The sequence below is a fragment of the Gobius niger genome (genome assembly GCF_951799975.1).
Source record: "Gobius niger genome assembly, contig: SCAFFOLD_31, whole genome shotgun sequence".
Lineage (NCBI taxonomy): Eukaryota > Metazoa > Chordata > Actinopteri > Gobiiformes > Gobiidae > Gobius > Gobius niger.
This window is the reverse complement of record NW_027639303.1, coordinates 177,688-195,735: the sequence shown is the minus strand read 5'-3', so window position 1 is coordinate 195,735 and position 18,048 is coordinate 177,688. Positions and strand designations below refer to the sequence as shown.

General features: G+C 50.0%; 1 protein-coding gene across 1 annotated transcript; it reads left to right on the top strand.

Annotated features, from left to right (window-relative positions):
- Positions 1 to 49: 49 nt before the first annotated feature.
- dzank1 (double zinc ribbon and ankyrin repeat domains 1) lies at positions 50 to 12,405 on the top strand (the record flags this gene model as incomplete). Its single annotated transcript, XM_079583067.1, has 14 exons — positions 50 to 183; positions 2,250 to 2,368; positions 2,455 to 2,660; positions 8,029 to 8,086; positions 8,637 to 8,710; positions 8,835 to 8,899; positions 9,086 to 9,200; positions 9,407 to 9,544; positions 9,612 to 9,818; positions 9,882 to 10,041; positions 10,609 to 10,712; positions 10,784 to 11,125; positions 11,965 to 12,120; positions 12,358 to 12,405. Exons 2-14 carry the CDS (start codon positions 2,263 to 2,265, stop codon positions 12,403 to 12,405), a joined length of 1,779 nt encoding a protein of 592 aa, XP_079439193.1. The 5' UTR covers positions 50 to 183; positions 2,250 to 2,262.
- Between the last annotated feature and the right edge of the window lie 5,643 nt (positions 12,406 to 18,048).

Here is an 18,048-nt window from a genome sequence, read left to right as displayed (position 1 = left end):
TTAATCTTAAATAATAAAACTTAATAAACTTTGTGTTTTTACCCACAGCGCATGCGCAGTCAGAGCGGTTGCCATGGAGACGCCTAACACCAGCTGACGGCGCTTCGAAGTTTTGTGATTCTGAACTTTGAAATCATTTTGTGAACATAAAGAACGTGGTTTTACGGATCGAGCCGCGGTTTGGTGAGTTTACTTTCTGACTGACTGTTTTTCTGTGTTCTCATCCTCGTTTTCTTCGTTTTTGTCTCTATTTTGGCGAGTTTTTCAAAGAAGCTGTTTGAGGGAAATGTGCTCTGTTTAACCTCTTAACCCCCGCCTGAACCGAGCACATTTCCTACAGTTTGGCTTTACCCAAATCTAAAAACGTCTTGATAAAAGCATCAAAATGACATTTCTTTGGACGAATGGGAAGCACTGTGTTTAAAAGCCCAAACTCAGACTGTAAATACAAGATTACAACTTTTACAGGTCGACTACTACATATATATCTCCTGTCAAACTACATTCATTTGATAGTAACATCCCAGATACATGTGTAAAGTGCAATAAAGCGAGAGGTGCCCTGTGTCACTGCATGTGGGAGTGTTGGAGGAGCATTGGACAGGCTATTAATACTGTGCTAAACATTACAATACAAAGAAATCACAAACTGTTCATACTACAGATATTTTTATACCTAAAAATGATAAGACTCTTGTTAATTTTGGTCCACTTCACGCTAAACGTTTAATAGCACTTTTCTGGAAAACAAAATGGAATGTCCAATAGAAGGGCATAGATACAGACGCACTCGTCATAGAAGGGGGCGTGGCCTCACCCAGGGGGAAAATAGAATCTTCTGGGAAACACAATTCTTCACTCTTTTTAGACGTTTTCTGGTGGAATATGAACTTATTTATCACATAAATAAAGTCAAGTGTAAATCAGGTCCATATGGATATTTTCTCACAGCAGATTGTTCAGTAGAAGTGAAAAAACGGCAGTCATAGCAGGCGCTAGCTAGGGTTAGCATTAGGGGCGACAGTGGCGCAGATGGTAGAGCAGGTCGTCTCATGATCGGAAGGTCGGGGGTTCGAATCCCACCTCCTGAAAGTGCACATTGTCGTTGTGTCCTTGGGCAAGACACTTCACCCACATTGCCCCCAGTGTCTGCGTACATTGGTGTATGAATGAGAGCATGAATGGGTGAGTGGATCCTTGCTGTAAAGCGCTTTGAGTGCCTAATGTAGGTGGAAAAGTGCTATATAAGTTGAGACCATTTACCATTAGCCCGATGCTAACATGTAGCATCATGTTAGCATTCTCCGTTTTTTTAATGTATTTATGGGCTGTTGAACCACTTTGCTCCTCCCCATGTCTTTGTATCTTTATTTAGTAGAAACTATATTCACAATTCAGCATTTGTTACAGTAGTTTTTGAAAAATTAGAGATTTTTCTCAAAATTGTTAGAACAATCTGCTGTGAGAAAATATCCACATGGACCCGATTTACACTTGACTTTATTTATGTGATAAATAAGTTCATATTCCACCAGAAAACGTCTAAAAAGAGTGGAAAATTGTGTTTCCTAAAAGATTCTATTTTCCCCCTTGGCGAGGCCCCGCCCCCTTCTATGGCGAGATGCGTCTGTATCTATTGGGTACGAGAAATGGCATCAGCTCTAGCATTAGAAAAGAAATATATATTTGAAAGGTAAAGGGGAATCAACCGTTTATTACTTATTTGGAAAGGGTGGATCTGTCACATGTGTTGATGGAAAGTGGAGATTTGTAACTTTATGAGCGTAGCATAGCATTTGGAGTTTTGGAGTGATTTTATTTTATTTATTGTATTATAATTTTTACTATTGCACCTTTGGGGGGGGGGGGTTATTGTGGTATGCATGGGTCGGGCTGCCACTGTTTTGTATGCCTCTATATACTAATATATTATTATTATAAATACTTAAATACATTTTGTACTTCTATCAAAGCCTGTGAAACAATTCTTGCTTTTTGAGAAAATTCAATAAAAATATTGTTGAAAAAAAAAAAAGATAAAAGCATCAAAATAGCGACAAAAATGAGACGAAAACGACGATTAAAATACAACAAAAGAGCATCAGAGAAACACGGCAACAACGTCAGGAAAAAGATCAGTTTAATGTGTCTCTGACCTCTAGGCTGTGACCTTTTAGATTTGGGTAAAGCTGAACTGGAGAGAATGCACTTGGTTAAAGGGGGATAACAATAAGCTTTGTTTCCTACAGTGTTGTTTCCGTGATGGCGGCCGGCTCGGTGTCGGCTCCTCTGATCCTGCCTCTCGATCGTCCAGATGAGAAACATAAGTCCCACATCAGCAGCTCCACACGGCTCTGTCTGAGCTCAGGTACAGAGTCTCCCAAACATACCCGGATCTGAACCTGAGACGGAACCTTCAGCCCTTTCTGACTGAATCTGATCTGACGGTCGCAGATTCCCGAGACGTGGAGATCGTCTTCACGCTGGACGGCTCCAAACCGCGCTCTGGCTCCAGGAGATACTCCGGCCCCTTCGTCCTGCCCCCGGGTCGGGTCACTGTGCGAGCGACGGCCCAACGCGTCCAGGACGGAGCGGAGAGCGCCACCGTCACCAAGGTGTTCACCGTGAGCCACGACCTGACCACTGACACGCCTCCACAGGTGAGTCCCGCCTCCACAGGTGAGTCCTGACCACTGACACGCCTCCACAGGTGAGTCCTGACCACTGACACGCCTCCACAGGTGAGTCCTGTCCAATGACACGCCTCCACAGGTGAGTCCTGACCACTGACACGCCTCCACAGGTGAGTCCTGTCCAATGACACGCCTCCACAGGTGAGTCCTGTCCAATGACACGCCTCCACAGGTGAGTCCTGACCACTGACACGCCTCCACAGGTGAGTCCTGACCACTGACACGCCTCCACAGGTGAGTCCTGACCAATGACACGCCTCCACAGGTGAGTCCTGACCAATGACACGCCTCCACAGGTGAGTCCTGACCACTGACACGCGTCCACAGGTGAGTCCTGACCACTGACACGCCTCCACAGGTGAGTCCCGCCTCCACAGGTGAGTCCTGACCACTGACACGCCTCCACAGGTGAGTCCTGACCACTGACACGCGTCCACAGGTGAGTCCTGACCACTGACACGCCTCCACAGGTGAGTCCCGCCTCCACAGGTGAGTCCTGACCACTGACACGCCTCCACAGGTGAGTCCTGACCAATGACACGCCTCCACAGGTGAGTCCCGCCTCCACAGGTGAGTCCTGACCAATGACACGCCTCCACAGGTGAGTCCTGACCACTGACACGCCTCCACAGGTGAGTCCCGCCTCCACAGGTGAGTCCTGACCAATGACACGCCTCCACAGGTGAGTCCTGACCACTGACACGCCTCCACAGGTGAGTCCCGCCTCCACAGGTGAGTCCTGACCACTGACACGCCTCCACAGGTGAGTCCTGACCACTGACACGCCTCCACAGGTGAGTCCTGACCACAGACACGCCTCCACAGGTGAGTCCTGACCACTGACACGCCTCCACAGGTGAGTCCTGACCAATGACACGCCTCCACAGGTGAGTCCTGACCACTGACACGCCTCCACAGGTGAGTCCTGACCAACGACACGCCTCCACAGGTGAGTCCTGACCAATGACACGCCTCCACAGGTGAGTCCTGACCACTGACACGCCTCCACAGGTGAGTCCCGCCTCCACAGGTGAGTCCTGACCACTGACACGCCTCCACAGGTGAGTCCTGACCAATGACACGCCTCCACAGGTGAGTCCCGCCTCCACAGGTGAGTCCTGACCACTGACACGCCTCCACAGGTGAGTCCTGACCACTGACACGCCTCCACAGGTGAGTCCCGCCTCCACAGGTGAGTCCTGACCACTGACACGCCTCCACAGGTGAGTCCTGTCCAATGACACGCCTCCACAGGTGAGTCCCGCCTCCACAGGTGAGTCCTGACCACTGACACGCCTCCACAGGTGAGTCCTGACCACTGACACGCCTCCACAGGTGAGTCCCGCCTCCACAGGTGAGTCCTGACCACTGACACGCCTCCACAGGTGAGTCCTGACCACTGACACGCCTCCACAGGTGAGTCCCGCCTCCACAGGTGAGTCCTGACCAATGACACGCCTCCACAGGTGAGTCCTGACCACTGACATGCCTCCACAGGTGAGTCCTGACCAATGACACGCCTCCACAGGTGAGTCCTGACCACTGACACGCCTCCACAGGTGAGTCCTGACCACTGACACGCCTCCACAGGTGAGTCCTGACCACTGACACGCCTCCACAGGTGAGTCCCGCCTCCACAGGTGAGTCCTGACCAATGACACGCCTCCACAGGTGAGTCCTGACCAACGACACGCCTCCACAGGTGAGTCCTGACCAATGACACGCCTCCACAGGTGAGTCCCGCCTCCACAGGTGAGTCCTGACCACTGACATGCCTCCACAGGTGAGTCCTGACCAATGACACGCCTCCACAGGTGAGTCCTGACCAATGACACGCCTCCACAGGTGAGTCCCGCCTCCACAGGTGAGTCCCGCCTCCACAGGTGAGTCCTGACCACTGACATGCCTCCACAGGTGAGTCCCGCCTCCACAGGTGAGTCCTGACCACTGACATGCCTCCACAGGTGAGTCCTGACCAATGACACGCCTCCACAGGTGAGTCCTGACCACTGACACGCCTCCACAGGTGAGTCCCGCCTCCACAGGTGAGTCCTGACCACTGACACGCCTCCACAGGTGAGTCCTGACCACTGACACGCCTCCACAGGTGAGTCCCGCCTCCACAGGTGAGTCCTGACCACTGACACGCCTCCACAGGTGAGTCCTGACCAATGACACGCCTCCACAGGTGAGTCCCGCCTCCACAGGTGAGTCCTGACCACTGACACGCCTCCACAGGTGAGTCCTGACCACTGACACGCCTCCACAGGTGAGTCCTGACCAATGACACGCCTCCACAGGTGAGTCCTGACCAATGACACGCCTCCGCAGGTGAGTCCCGCCTCCACAGGTGAGTCCTGACCACTGACACGCCTCCACAGGTGAGTCCTGACCACTGACACGCCTCCACAGGTGAGTCCTGACCAATGACACGCCTCCACAGGTGAGTCCTGACCAATGACACGCCTCCACAGGTGAGTCCTGACCAATGACACGCCTCCACAGGTGAGTCCTGACCACTGACACGCCTCCACAGGTGAGTCCTGACCAATGACACGCCTCCACAGGTGAGTCCTGACCAACGACACGCCTCCACAGGTGAGTCCTGACCAATGAGACGCCTCCACAGGTGAGTCCTGACCAATGACACGCCTCCACAGGTGAGTCCTGACCAATGACACGCCTCCACAGGTGAGTCCTGACCAATGACACGCCTCCACAGGTGAGTCCCGCCTCCACAGGTGAGTCCTGACCAATGACACGCCTCCACAGGTGAGTCCTGACCAATGACACGCCTCCACAGGTGAGTCCTGACCAATGACACGCCTCCACAGGTGAGTCCTGACCAATGACACGCCTCCACAGGTGAGTCCTGACCCATGACACGCCTCCACAGGTGAGTCCTGACCAATGAGACGCCTCCACAGGTGAGTCCCGCCTCCACAGGTGAGTCCTGACCCATGACACGCCTCCACAGGTGAGTCCTGACCCATGACACGCCTCCACAGGTGAGTCCCGCCTCCACAGGTGAGTCCTGACCCATGACACGCCTCCACAGGTGAGTCCTGACCAATGAGACGCCTCCACAGGTGAGTCCCGCCTCCACAGGTGAGTCCTGACCAATGACACGCCTCCACAGGTGAGTCCTGACCACTGACACGCCTCCACAGGTGAGTCCTGACCAATGACACGCCTCCACAGGTGAGTCCCGCCTCCACAGGTGAGTCCTGACCACTGACACGCCTCCACAGGTGAGTCCTGACCACTGACACGCCTCCACAGGTGAGTCCCGCCTCCACAGGTGAGTCCTGACCACTGACACGCCTCCACAGGTGAGTCCTGTCCAATGACACGCCTCCACAGGTGAGTCCCGCCTCCACAGGTGAGTCCTGACCACTGACACGCCTCCACAGGTGAGTCCTGACCACTGACACGCCTCCACAGGTGAGTCCCGCCTCCACAGGTGAGTCCTGACCACTGACACGCCTCCACAGGTGAGTCCTGACCACTGACACGCCTCCACAGGTGAGTCCCGCCTCCACAGGTGAGTCCTGACCAATGACACGCCTCCACAGGTGAGTCCTGACCACTGACATGCCTCCACAGGTGAGTCCTGACCAATGACACGCCTCCACAGGTGAGTCCTGACCACTGACACGCCTCCACAGGTGAGTCCTGACCACTGACACGCCTCCACAGGTGAGTCCTGACCACTGACACGCCTCCACAGGTGAGTCCCGCCTCCACAGGTGAGTCCTGACCAATGACACGCCTCCACAGGTGAGTCCTGACCAACGACACGCCTCCACAGGTGAGTCCTGACCAATGACACGCCTCCACAGGTGAGTCCCGCCTCCACAGGTGAGTCCTGACCACTGACATGCCTCCACAGGTGAGTCCTGACCAATGACACGCCTCCACAGGTGAGTCCTGACCAATGACACGCCTCCACAGGTGAGTCCCGCCTCCACAGGTGAGTCCCGCCTCCACAGGTGAGTCCTGACCACTGACATGCCTCCACAGGTGAGTCCCGCCTCCACAGGTGAGTCCTGACCACTGACATGCCTCCACAGGTGAGTCCTGACCAATGACACGCCTCCACAGGTGAGTCCTGACCACTGACACGCCTCCACAGGTGAGTCCCGCCTCCACAGGTGAGTCCCGCCTCCACAGGTGAGTCCTGACCACTGACACGCCTCCACAGGTGAGTCCTGACCACTGACACGCCTCCACAGGTGAGTCCCGCCTCCACAGGTGAGTCCTGACCACTGACACGCCTCCACAGGTGAGTCCTGACCAATGACACGCCTCCACAGGTGAGTCCCGCCTCCACAGGTGAGTCCTGACCACTGACACGCCTCCACAGGTGAGTCCTGACCACTGACACGCCTCCACAGGTGAGTCCTGACCAATGACACGCCTCCACAGGTGAGTCCTGACCAATGACACGCCTCCGCAGGTGAGTCCCGCCTCCACAGGTGAGTCCTGACCACTGACACGCCTCCACAGGTGAGTCCTGACCACTGACACGCCTCCACAGGTGAGTCCTGACCAATGACACGCCTCCACAGGTGAGTCCTGACCAATGACACGCCTCCACAGGTGAGTCCTGACCAATGACACGCCTCCACAGGTGAGTCCTGACCACTGACACGCCTCCACAGGTGAGTCCTGACCAATGACACGCCTCCACAGGTGAGTCCTGACCAACGACACGCCTCCACAGGTGAGTCCTGACCAATGAGACGCCTCCACAGGTGAGTCCTGACCAATGACACGCCTCCACAGGTGAGTCCTGACCAATGACACGCCTCCACAGGTGAGTCCTGACCAATGACACGCCTCCACAGGTGAGTCCCGCCTCCACAGGTGAGTCCTGACCAATGACACGCCTCCACAGGTGAGTCCTGACCAATGACACGCCTCCACAGGTGAGTCCTGACCAATGACACGCCTCCACAGGTGAGTCCTGACCAATGACACGCCTCCACAGGTGAGTCCTGACCCATGACACGCCTCCACAGGTGAGTCCTGACCAATGAGACGCCTCCACAGGTGAGTCCCGCCTCCACAGGTGAGTCCTGACCCATGACACGCCTCCACAGGTGAGTCCTGACCCATGACACGCCTCCACAGGTGAGTCCCGCCTCCACAGGTGAGTCCTGACCCATGACACGCCTCCACAGGTGAGTCCTGACCAATGAGACGCCTCCACAGGTGAGTCCTGACCAATGACACGCCTCCACAGGTGAGTCCTGACCAGTCACAGCCGTCTCTCTCACAGAAATGACCTGTTTTTAGCCGCTGAGTTGAAGTTTGTGCTCATGTGTTTCAGCCCAGGCTTTTACTGCAGCGGGACACTTCCTGTTCAAAGACACACACTTCCTGTAAAGGTGAGAAACAAATATGTGAGGGATAATGTATAGAACGCTGGTCATTATCGGAAAAATAAGCACCGACCGGGCGAACCGGACCGGTCCGATAATGACCAGTGTTCTATACATGATCCGCTTATTATTCGGCCACTTTCCAACTGAACACACAACATAAACTTCTACACTTTTATGAAGGTCGAAAGGTTTATTTAATGACTTCCGCGACAAATAGTTCCCAAAAGTTGAAGCAGCAAGGCTAGCTGCTAGCCTAGCTACTTAGCTGAAGGTGCAGTTGGAGGAGGTGGTGAATCTCTGGGTAAAGTTGAAAGTCAGACTCACGATTCCCCGACTTCTCTCTCAGTGACGGGACAGATAGTTTTCGCTGCTACGTACGTGAGGAGTGATATGAAAACACCAACTCAGACGTCCTTTATCAGGAAATAATGACCGGGAGAACGTTGGGAAATCCCATTCAAATCAACGGAGCTTCTGTTTACGTTGTGAAGAGCCGTATAATATAAAGGTTTATTTACACAGATTAAGCTCCAAACGTGTGGCTTTGTTCCAGACCTGACCCTGAAGATGAAGACGATGAAGACGATGAAGACTCCGCTCAGGCCGGCCCTCAGCCCGGACGACTCGGTGAGACCCGGGGTCTTCTCTAAATGTTCTTAAGATTCAGGAGAACATAAATGGTTTACACGACTCTGTTTGGGTTTGAAAGGCTTTGAACTGCCCTTTGTTTAGTCCTGACTCTGTGTTTCAGAGTTTCCTAAAGGCTTTGAGTCTCACTGAGAAGAACCGCATCCAGAGACAGACCGACTTTCTGAGGTGAGACACGTCAGACGCCGGAGAACTACACTGACCCGCAGAACCCCCCCCTCAAACCCCCAGAACCCCTTAAACCCCCTCAAACCCCCAGAACCCCCCCAACCCCCCACCCTTCCATCGGGGCGACTCTAACAGCTGTTCCTCTGACTCTCTCGTGTTCACACTGACTCTGTTCGCTTCCTGCAGGTGTCCAGTCTGCCTGGGGCCCAGACCGTCAGACCCTACAGCTGTTCACTGCTCTGTGTGTGGAGCTGGTGTTGAGGCGCTCCCTGCTGCAGCGCCCCCTGCAGAGCGCGCACAGGTAGCACACGCTCCACTCATCACGATTTAACTAAGGCTGAGTTCATTACAAGAAAAACTGTTTTAACTCTGACCACGCCCCCTCTCTGACCCTGCCTCCTCTTTGACCCCGCCTCCTCTCTGACCCCGCCCCCCTCCCTGACCCTGCCTCCTCTTTGACCCCGCCTCCTCTCTGACCCCGCCCCCTCTCTGACCCCGCCCCCTCAGATGAGGTCGTGTTTCTGCTGTGAGTCTCTTTGTCCGGTTTCTTCAAAGTCGTGTTTCGTTTGTGACGCTTCGTTCAGCGAGCAGCGCCCCCTACAGCGCCCCCTACAGCGCCCCCTACAGCGCCCCCTACAGCCCGTGGTGAGACTGAGCCGCTGTAAGTGAGTGTGAACAGCTGTATATAAACAGCTGTATCCTGTGTAAACAGCAGTACGGCGCCCCCTGTGGCTGTGGAGCGCTGAGCCCCGCCTCCTGCTCTCGCTGTGTCCTCTGTGACTCTGCGCTGAGCGACGGCGCCCCCTGTGGCTCACATGGGTGCGTCACATGTCTCAGGTGTGGAGCCTCCGCCCCTGACTCCGCCCTCTTCTGTGCCGCCTGTGGAGACCCGCCCACACAGAGCGCCGCAGCCAATCAGGTGAGACACATTTATGAACAGGACAATGGAAGGGCATCCGACTCTGTTTCCATGTTGATTCAGGTTAATGCTGAGAGCCACGCCCCCTTTGGGAAAGCCCCGCCCACAGCAGAGCGCGGCACTCAGACGGCCGGACTCTATTTCCCATCAGCCACTGCTCTGAGGACCAGGCCAGACCAGAGTCCGAGGAGGCGGAGTCAGAACGGCGTCAGCCCCGGGAGAGGTCAGTCTGAGGCCCCGCCCCCTGTGGTGACGTGGTTTCTGAGGCCCCGCCCCCCTGTGGTGACGTGGTTTCTGAGGCCCCGCCCCCTGTGGTGACGTGAGGCCCCGCCCCCTGTGGTGACGTGGTTTCTGAGGCCCCGCCCCCTGTGGTGACGTGGTTTCTGAGGCCCCGCCCCCTGTGGTGACGTGGTTTCTGAGGCCCCGCCCCCTGTGGTGACGTGGTTTCTGAGGCCCCGCCCCCTGTGGTGACGTGGTTTCTGAGGCCCCGCCCCCTGTGGTGACGTGGTTTCTGAGGCCCCGCCCCCTGTGGTGACGTGGTTTCTGAGGCCCCGCCCCCTGTGGTGATGTGGTTTCTGAGGCCCCGCCCCCCTGTGGTGACGTGGTTTCTGAGGCCCCGCCCCCTGTGGTGACGTGGTTTCTGAGGCCCCGCCCCCTGTGGTGACGTGGTTTCTGAGGCCCCGCCCCCCTGTGGTGACGTGGTTTCTGAGGCCCCGCCCCCTGTGGTGACGTGAGGCCCCGCCCCCTGTGGTGACGTGGTTTCATTGGGTGGTCCTTCCTTTGTTTGTAGGGTTCTGGCGGCAGCAGGTGGACCACGTCTGCGCTCACCTGAGGAGCCACGCCCAGAACCACGCCCCCTTCAGGACGCTGCTGGGAGAGCCGCGCCTCGGACGGGTCAGACTCTTCTGTCATGTGACCTGAGAGACCACACCGTTACCATAGTGACCACATGTGTTCTGCTGCAGCTGCTGTCGGCTGCGGTTCGAGAGGATCCTCAGGAGCTCACTCTGCTGCTCAGCTTCTCCACAGGCCAGGACCTTCAGAGGAACCTTCAGGGGAACCTTCAGAGGAACCTCCGGGAGGACCTTCAGGAGAACCTTCAGAGGAACCTCCGGGAGAACCTTCAGGGGAACCTTCAGAGGAACCTCCGGGAGAACCTTCAGGGGAACCTTCAGGAGAACCTTCAGAGGAACCTTCAGGAGAACCTTCAGAGGAACCTCCGGGAGAACCTTCAGGGGAACCTCCGGGAGAACCTTCAGGGGAACCTTCAGGAGAACCTTCAGAGGAACCTTCAGGAGAACCCTCAGGTGTGTCTGTGGCAGGGAGAGTCGTTTACATGTGAAGTCTGATCTGGTCCCGGTCACATGACACTGACCTGAAGCAGAGGCTCCCGGCCAGCAGGGGGCAGGGCGTTCACCTGTGGATGCTCTGTTGTTGTTAGCAAAGAGCTAGTCCAGTTAGCCCCGTTTAGAACAAGGTGCTTTAAACTGCCAGAGATTCAGCTCAAATCCACTGAAACACTGATGAAGAGAAGATTAGCACTCGCGGCTAAAGGCTAAAGGCTAACGTGACACCTTTGTGAAGAGATGTTTAAAGGAGCTTCACCTGCAGCACTAAGCCCGGCCTCGAGTTCGCCTCCTCTCGTCCTGCGCTTTGTTGAACAACAGTCCGTTAGAAGTAACATGCTGACATGTTAGCATGCTAACATGTCAGCGTGTTGACATGCTGACATATCAGCATGTCAACACGCTGACATGTTTTGTGATGTTGTATGTTGGAGTCTGATCAGACTCAGCGTTTCTCTGATTTCCTAAACTGTCGACTGAGAGTCAGCGTCATGTTCAGTCTGTAACTGGTGGAGGATCATTTAAATGTGGAGACAGTGACAACAGTATTTATTTCTAAAGTAAATATAGTAAAAACCTTCAAAATCCACTGTTCCAGATTATTCTGCTACTCATACATTACTCACATACTCTCTACATTTTAAAGCTTGTAATTCACTGGAAATGGTCATTTGTTGAATTTGCAGCATTAGGAGCTCATAGTTACGGAAATCAGAAGATATTTCAATTAAAAACATACGCTGACTCTTTGTCATGTGACCTTCGTCATGTGACCGCGCTGACACATGTTTGTCCTTCAGAGCCGCAGTGACAGAGCGCCGCCTGCAGGAGGCAGCACCGTCCAGTCGCTGAGCAGCGTCACCGAAGGACTCACGAGTAAGAGAGGGGGCGGGGCTTACAGGGAGGGGCGGGGCATAGAGGGAGGGGGCGGGGCTTACAATCGTTTTGTTACTCGAGTAAGTAAGTTAGTAAGTAAGTTTATTTATGGGATGCCCCTTGAGATGTTCCATCTCGTTTGCGAGGGGGTCCATAAAGTATAAAACAGCTTGTACTTGTACTAAAGTCAAGGTTCCTGAGGTGAAAGTACTGCAGTACTTGTAGTATTGATTTGTTATTTTATATTATTTGATTCTGAAACATAAACTCGAGTAAAGTCCTCAGATACTCGAGTACATTCACTCTGTTCTGATCAGGGACAGATGAACAAACTGAGCGTGAAGCGCGTCTGCTTCACGCTTTAACCCTTGTGTCGTCCCCAGGGCCACTTTGTCCATGTGTTTCTCTGTCATAGTTTTATCAAATGGTCTGAGTTCTCGGATATGCGTAACATCCATGACTTTTACCAGTATTTTTTTTTGCATTTTTTGATTCAGTGATTACAATGTTATGAGAAAGAGTTACACTCGTGGTCACCTGGGGTCATTTTGTTTCTCTAATATCTCAGCCATAAAATATAATTTTTCAATAAGTTTGGGTTCTATCTCTAGTGTAGCTTCAGACTAATGGCCTGATACAAAAAAAATGTGCTTTTCATTTTTTTTCAGTTTGTAGGCCTCGTGTATGTAACAAAACACCAAATCCTGAACAAACAACAGTCATAAAATATCAAAAATCTACTCCTGAGGAAAACTCGGACTCTGGTCAGTTTCCAAGTGGAAATAGTCAAACTTTTGTGTTAATGCAATTTTTGAATTTTCTCATTCATTTGAATGAGAACAAATAGTTACACTCGTGGTCACCATTTTGTTTCTCTAATATTTCACTCATAAAATAACATTTTGAAATAAATGTGGTTCTATCTTTAGTTTGACTTCATAAAAATGCACTGATAGTAAATTTACCAGTTTTTATTATGTTTTGAGTCGGTGGGACATGTTTATGTAAAAAAAGTCAAATTTTGAGCCAAAAAATGTCCCTGTAACACTGAAAATCCTGAAGTGGATGTAACTGGAAGTATTTGGTGAATTGGGCCCTGGGAGAGGCTCAAAGGTAGAGCAGGTTCTGTTTCTGAAAAATGTTTCATTTTTGAATGAGAGCAAATAGTTACACTCGTGGTCTCTGGGGCAAAACCCCATTCATTTCAATGGACATGAGCCGATCCTCCATGTTTTCTGTCTTTGACCTTTTGTACCGACTTCGTTTGTGCTTCAGATATGAAACCATTATTATGTTTCCATCCCAGAGGACCTCCTCTACATGCACATTCACCAGATTTAGAATTCACATATTTTTACAATAGTTACAGGCCCTAAAGCCTGAAAACAGCAGCAGCTCCATTCACTTCAATGGCAGTGTCCTCCATGTCTGTGATTCCAGCTATATTTTTGACTTTTGCCTTTCATACCAACTTCATTTCAACTCCAAATCCATAACTTTTTTAAATATACACTCCACAGGGCCTCCACTACATGCACATGTACCACATTTTATATTCAGTCATTTTTCCACAGTTTTAGGACCCAAAAACCAGTGCTATAACCCAGTTTCCAAATACAGCCAAACTGTGATTCTCACTCTGTTATTTCAGGAAAGTCTCTATATTCTCATCAAAAATCTGCTCAAAGCAGAGTTTACATCTTAATTCATGAACTTTAATCACAATATTAAATGTTCAGTGCAGTTTGACGGTGAAAGTAAAGTACAGTAGAGCAGAATGTGTTTGGAAAAACAAAGCTGTAAAAGTTATACAAACAACTGATATTCTATAAACACCAAACAAATGCACATTTATTTATACAAAATCATCTTTGTTGGTCATGATCTCTCCTAAAACTGCTCAGACACTGATGTGCATCAGATTTTATGATCTGTGATAAAGTTTTGAGTGTTTACAGCCTTGTGTCTCTGCAGGTGAACAGCCTGTGTTATGTTCATGTAAACCTGTGTGGACTCTCGGACTTACTGTGTCAAATACGGCCTCAGAATGTGGAAATATGGTCAAATTCAGAAAAAAACCTAATGAAAGCATTTTAAATATTCACAAAAATAACAGGACATATAAAATGGAATATAAATAAATGTTTCTTAGAGCAGCTGGTGCAGATGTGGACTGTGGGTCGTTTGTTTTTCTAACTGAGCTGTGATGGAGGAACGTCTGTGTTGGACGATGTGTCTGTGTTTGAATTGTGTTTTTATTTGTTCTAAAGGTCCAGGAACATGTTCACTGTGATGTGTTGTCTCTGTGTTGGAGCTGAAGCTGTATTTGGTACAGTTTAGTTTGAGTGTTAATAAACGTCACCTGAACCAAACATGAGCTGCTCTACTGTTCACCTGCAGAGACAAAAGGCTGTGAACACTCAAAACTTTATCACAGATCATAAAATCTGATGCATATCAGTGTCTGAGTAGTTTTAGGAGAGATCATGATCAAAAAAGATGATTTTGTATAATATATATCTGTCAAACTGCCCTGAACATTTAATATTTTGATAAAAGTTCATGAATTAAGATGTAAACTCTGCTTTGAGCAGATTTTTGATGAGAATATAGAGACTTTCCTGAAATAACAGAGCGAGAATCACAGTTTGGCTGTATTTGGAAACTGGGTTATAGCACTGGTTTTTGGGTCCTAAAACTATGAAAAAATGACTGAATTCAAAATGTGGTACATGTGCATGTAGTGGAGGCTCTGTGGAGAGTATATTTAACAAAGCTATGGATTTGGAGTTGAAATGAAGTTGGTATGAAAGGCCAAAGTCAAAAATATAGCTGGAATCACAGACATGGAGGACACTGCCATTGAAGTGAATGGAGCTGCTGCTGTTTTCAGGCTTTAGGGCCTGTAACTATTGTAAAAATATGTGAATTCAAAATCTGGTGAATGTGCATGTAGAGGAGGTCCTCTGGGATGGAAACATAATAATGGTTTCATATCTGAAGCACAAATGAAGTGGGGACAAAAGGTCAAAGACAGAAAACATGGAGGATCGGCTCATGTCCATTGAAATGAATGGGATTCTGCCAGAGACCACGAGTGTAACTATTTGCTCTCATTCAATAATGAAACATTTTTCAGAAACAGAACCTGCTCTACCTTTGAGCCTCTCCCAGTGCCCAATTCACCAAATACTTCCAGTTACATCCACTTCAGGATTTTCAGTGTTACAGGGACATTTTTGGCTCAAAATGTGACTTTTTTTACATAAACATGTCCCACCGACTCAAAACATAATAAAAACTGGTAAATTTACCATCAGTGCATTTTTATGAAGTCAAACTAAAGATAGAACCACATTTATTTCAAAATGTTATTTTATGAGTGAAATATTAGAGAAACAAAATGGTGACCACGAGTGTAACTCTGACTTATGGGGCAACAAGGGTTAACCTTTGCCCTGATGTTACAGGTCTGCAGCTCTGACTCTGACGCTCTTCAGCTCCAGAAGGTCTGCAGATGATGTCACTGACCAGCTTCTGACAGAGACATGATGCGAGGCTTCAGCACCGACTGGAGCTGGATCTGAAACTGGAGCTGAAACTGAAGCTGAAACTGAAGCTGAAGCTGAAACTGAAGCTGAAACTGAAGCTGAAACTGAAGCTGAAGCTGAAACTGAAACTGGAGCTGAAACTGAAGCTGAAGCTGAAACTGAAACTGAAACTGAAACTGAAGCTGAAACTGAAGCTGAAACTGAAGCTGAAACTGAAGCTGAAACTGAAACTGAAGCTGAAACTGAAGCTGAAGCTGAAACTGAAACTGAAACTGAAGCTGAAACTGAAGCTGAAACTGAAACTGAAACTGAAACTGGAGCTGAAACTGAAGCTGAAACTGAAGCTGAAACTGAAGCTGAAACTGGAGCTGAAACTGAAGCTGAAGCTGAAACTGAAGCTGAAGCTGAAGCTGGAGCTGAAACTGAAGCTGAAACTGAAGCTGAAGCTGAAGCTGAAGCTGAAGCTGAAACTGGAGCTGAAACTGAAGCTGGAGCTGAAACTGAAGCTGAAACTGAAGCTGAAGCTGAAGCTGGAGCTGAAACTGAAGCTGAAACTGAAGCTGAAACTGAAGCTGAAACTGAAGCTGAAGCTGGAGCTGAAACTGAAGCTGGAGCTGAAACTGAAGCTGAAGCAGAAACTGAAGCTGGAGCTGAAACTGAAGCTGAAACTGAAGCTGAAGCAGAAACTGAAGCTGGAGCTGAAACTGAAGCTGAAACTGAAGCTGAAACTGAAGCTGAAACTGAAACTGAAGCTGGAGCTGAAACTGAAACTGGAGCTGAAGCTGAAACTGAAACTGAAGCTGAAACTGAAGCTGAAACTGAAGCTGAAACTGAAGCTGAAACTGAAACTGAAACTGAAGCTGAAACTGGAGCTGAAACTGAAACTGAAGCTGAAGCTGAAACTGAAACTGAAGCTGAAACTGAAGCTGAAACTGAAGCTGAAACTGAAACTGAAGCTGAAACTGAAGCTGAAGCTGAAGCTGAAACTGAAGCTGAAACTAAAACTGGAGCTGAAACTGAAACTGAAGCTGGAGCTGCAGCTGAAACTGAAGCTGAAGCTGAAACTGAAGCTGGAGCTGAAACTGAAACTGAAGCTGAAACTGAAACTGAAGCTGAAACTGAAGCTGAAGCTGGAGCTGCAGCTGAAACTGAAGCTGAAGCTGAAACTGAAGCTGAAACTGAAGCTGAAACTGAAACTGAAGCTGAAGCTGAAGCTGAAGCTGGAGCTGAAACTGAAACTGAAGCTGAAACTGAAGCTGAAACTGAAGCTGAAACTGAAACTGAAGCTGAAGCTGGAGCTGAAACTGAAACTGAAACTGAAGCTGAAACTGAAGCTGAAACTGAAACTGAAGCTGAAGCTGGAGCTGAAACTGGAGCTGAAACTGAAACTGGAGCTGAAACTGAAACTGGAGCTGAAACTGGAGCTGAAGCTGAAACTGAAGCTGAAGCTGAAACTGAAGCTGAAACTGAAGCTGAAACTGAAGCTGAAACTGGAGCTGAAGCTGAAACTGAAGCTGAAGCTGAAACTGAAACTGAAACTGAAGCTGAAACTGGAGCTGAAACTGAAGCTGAAACTGGAGCTGAAACTGAAACTGAAACTGAAGCTGAAACTGAAGCTGGAGCTGAAACTGAAACTGAAGCTGAAACTGAAACTGAAGCTGAAACTGAAGCTGAAACTGAAACTGGAGCTGAAACTGAAACTGGAGCTGAAGCTGAAACTGAAACTGAAGCTGAAACTGAAACTGGAGCTGAAACTGAAGCTGAAACTGGAGCTGAAACTGAAGCTGAAACTGAAGCTGAAACTGAAACTGAAGCTGAAACTGGAGCTGAAGCTGAAACTGAAACTGAAGCTGAAACTGAAGCTGAAACTGAAGCTGAAACTGAAGCTGAAACTGAAACTGAAACTGAAGCTGAAACTGGAGCTGAAACTGAAACTGAAGCTGAAGCTGAAACTGAAACTGAAGCTGAAACTGAAGCTGAAACTGAAGCTGAAACTGGAGCTGAAACTGAAGCTGAAGCTGAAGCTGAAACTGAAGCTGAAACTAAAACTGGAGCTGAAACTGAAACTGAAGCTGGAGCTGCAGCTGAAACTGAAGCTGAAGCTGAAACTGAAGCTGAAACTGAAGCTGGAGCTGAAACTGAAGCTGAAACTGAAGCTGAAGCTGAAACTGAAGCTGAAACTGAAGCTGAAACTGAAACTGAAACTGAAGCTGAAACTGGAGCTGAAACTGAAACTGAAGCTGAAGCTGAAACTGAAACTGAAGCTGAAACTGAAGCTGAAACTGGAGCTGAAACTGAAGCTGAAGCTGAAGCTGAAACTGAAGCTGAAACTAAAACTGGAGCTGAAACTGAAACTGGAGCTGCAGCTGAAACTGAAGCTGAAGCTGAAACTGAAGCTGAAACTGAAGCTGGAGCTGAAACTGAAGCTGAAACTGAAACTGAAGCTGAAACTGAAGC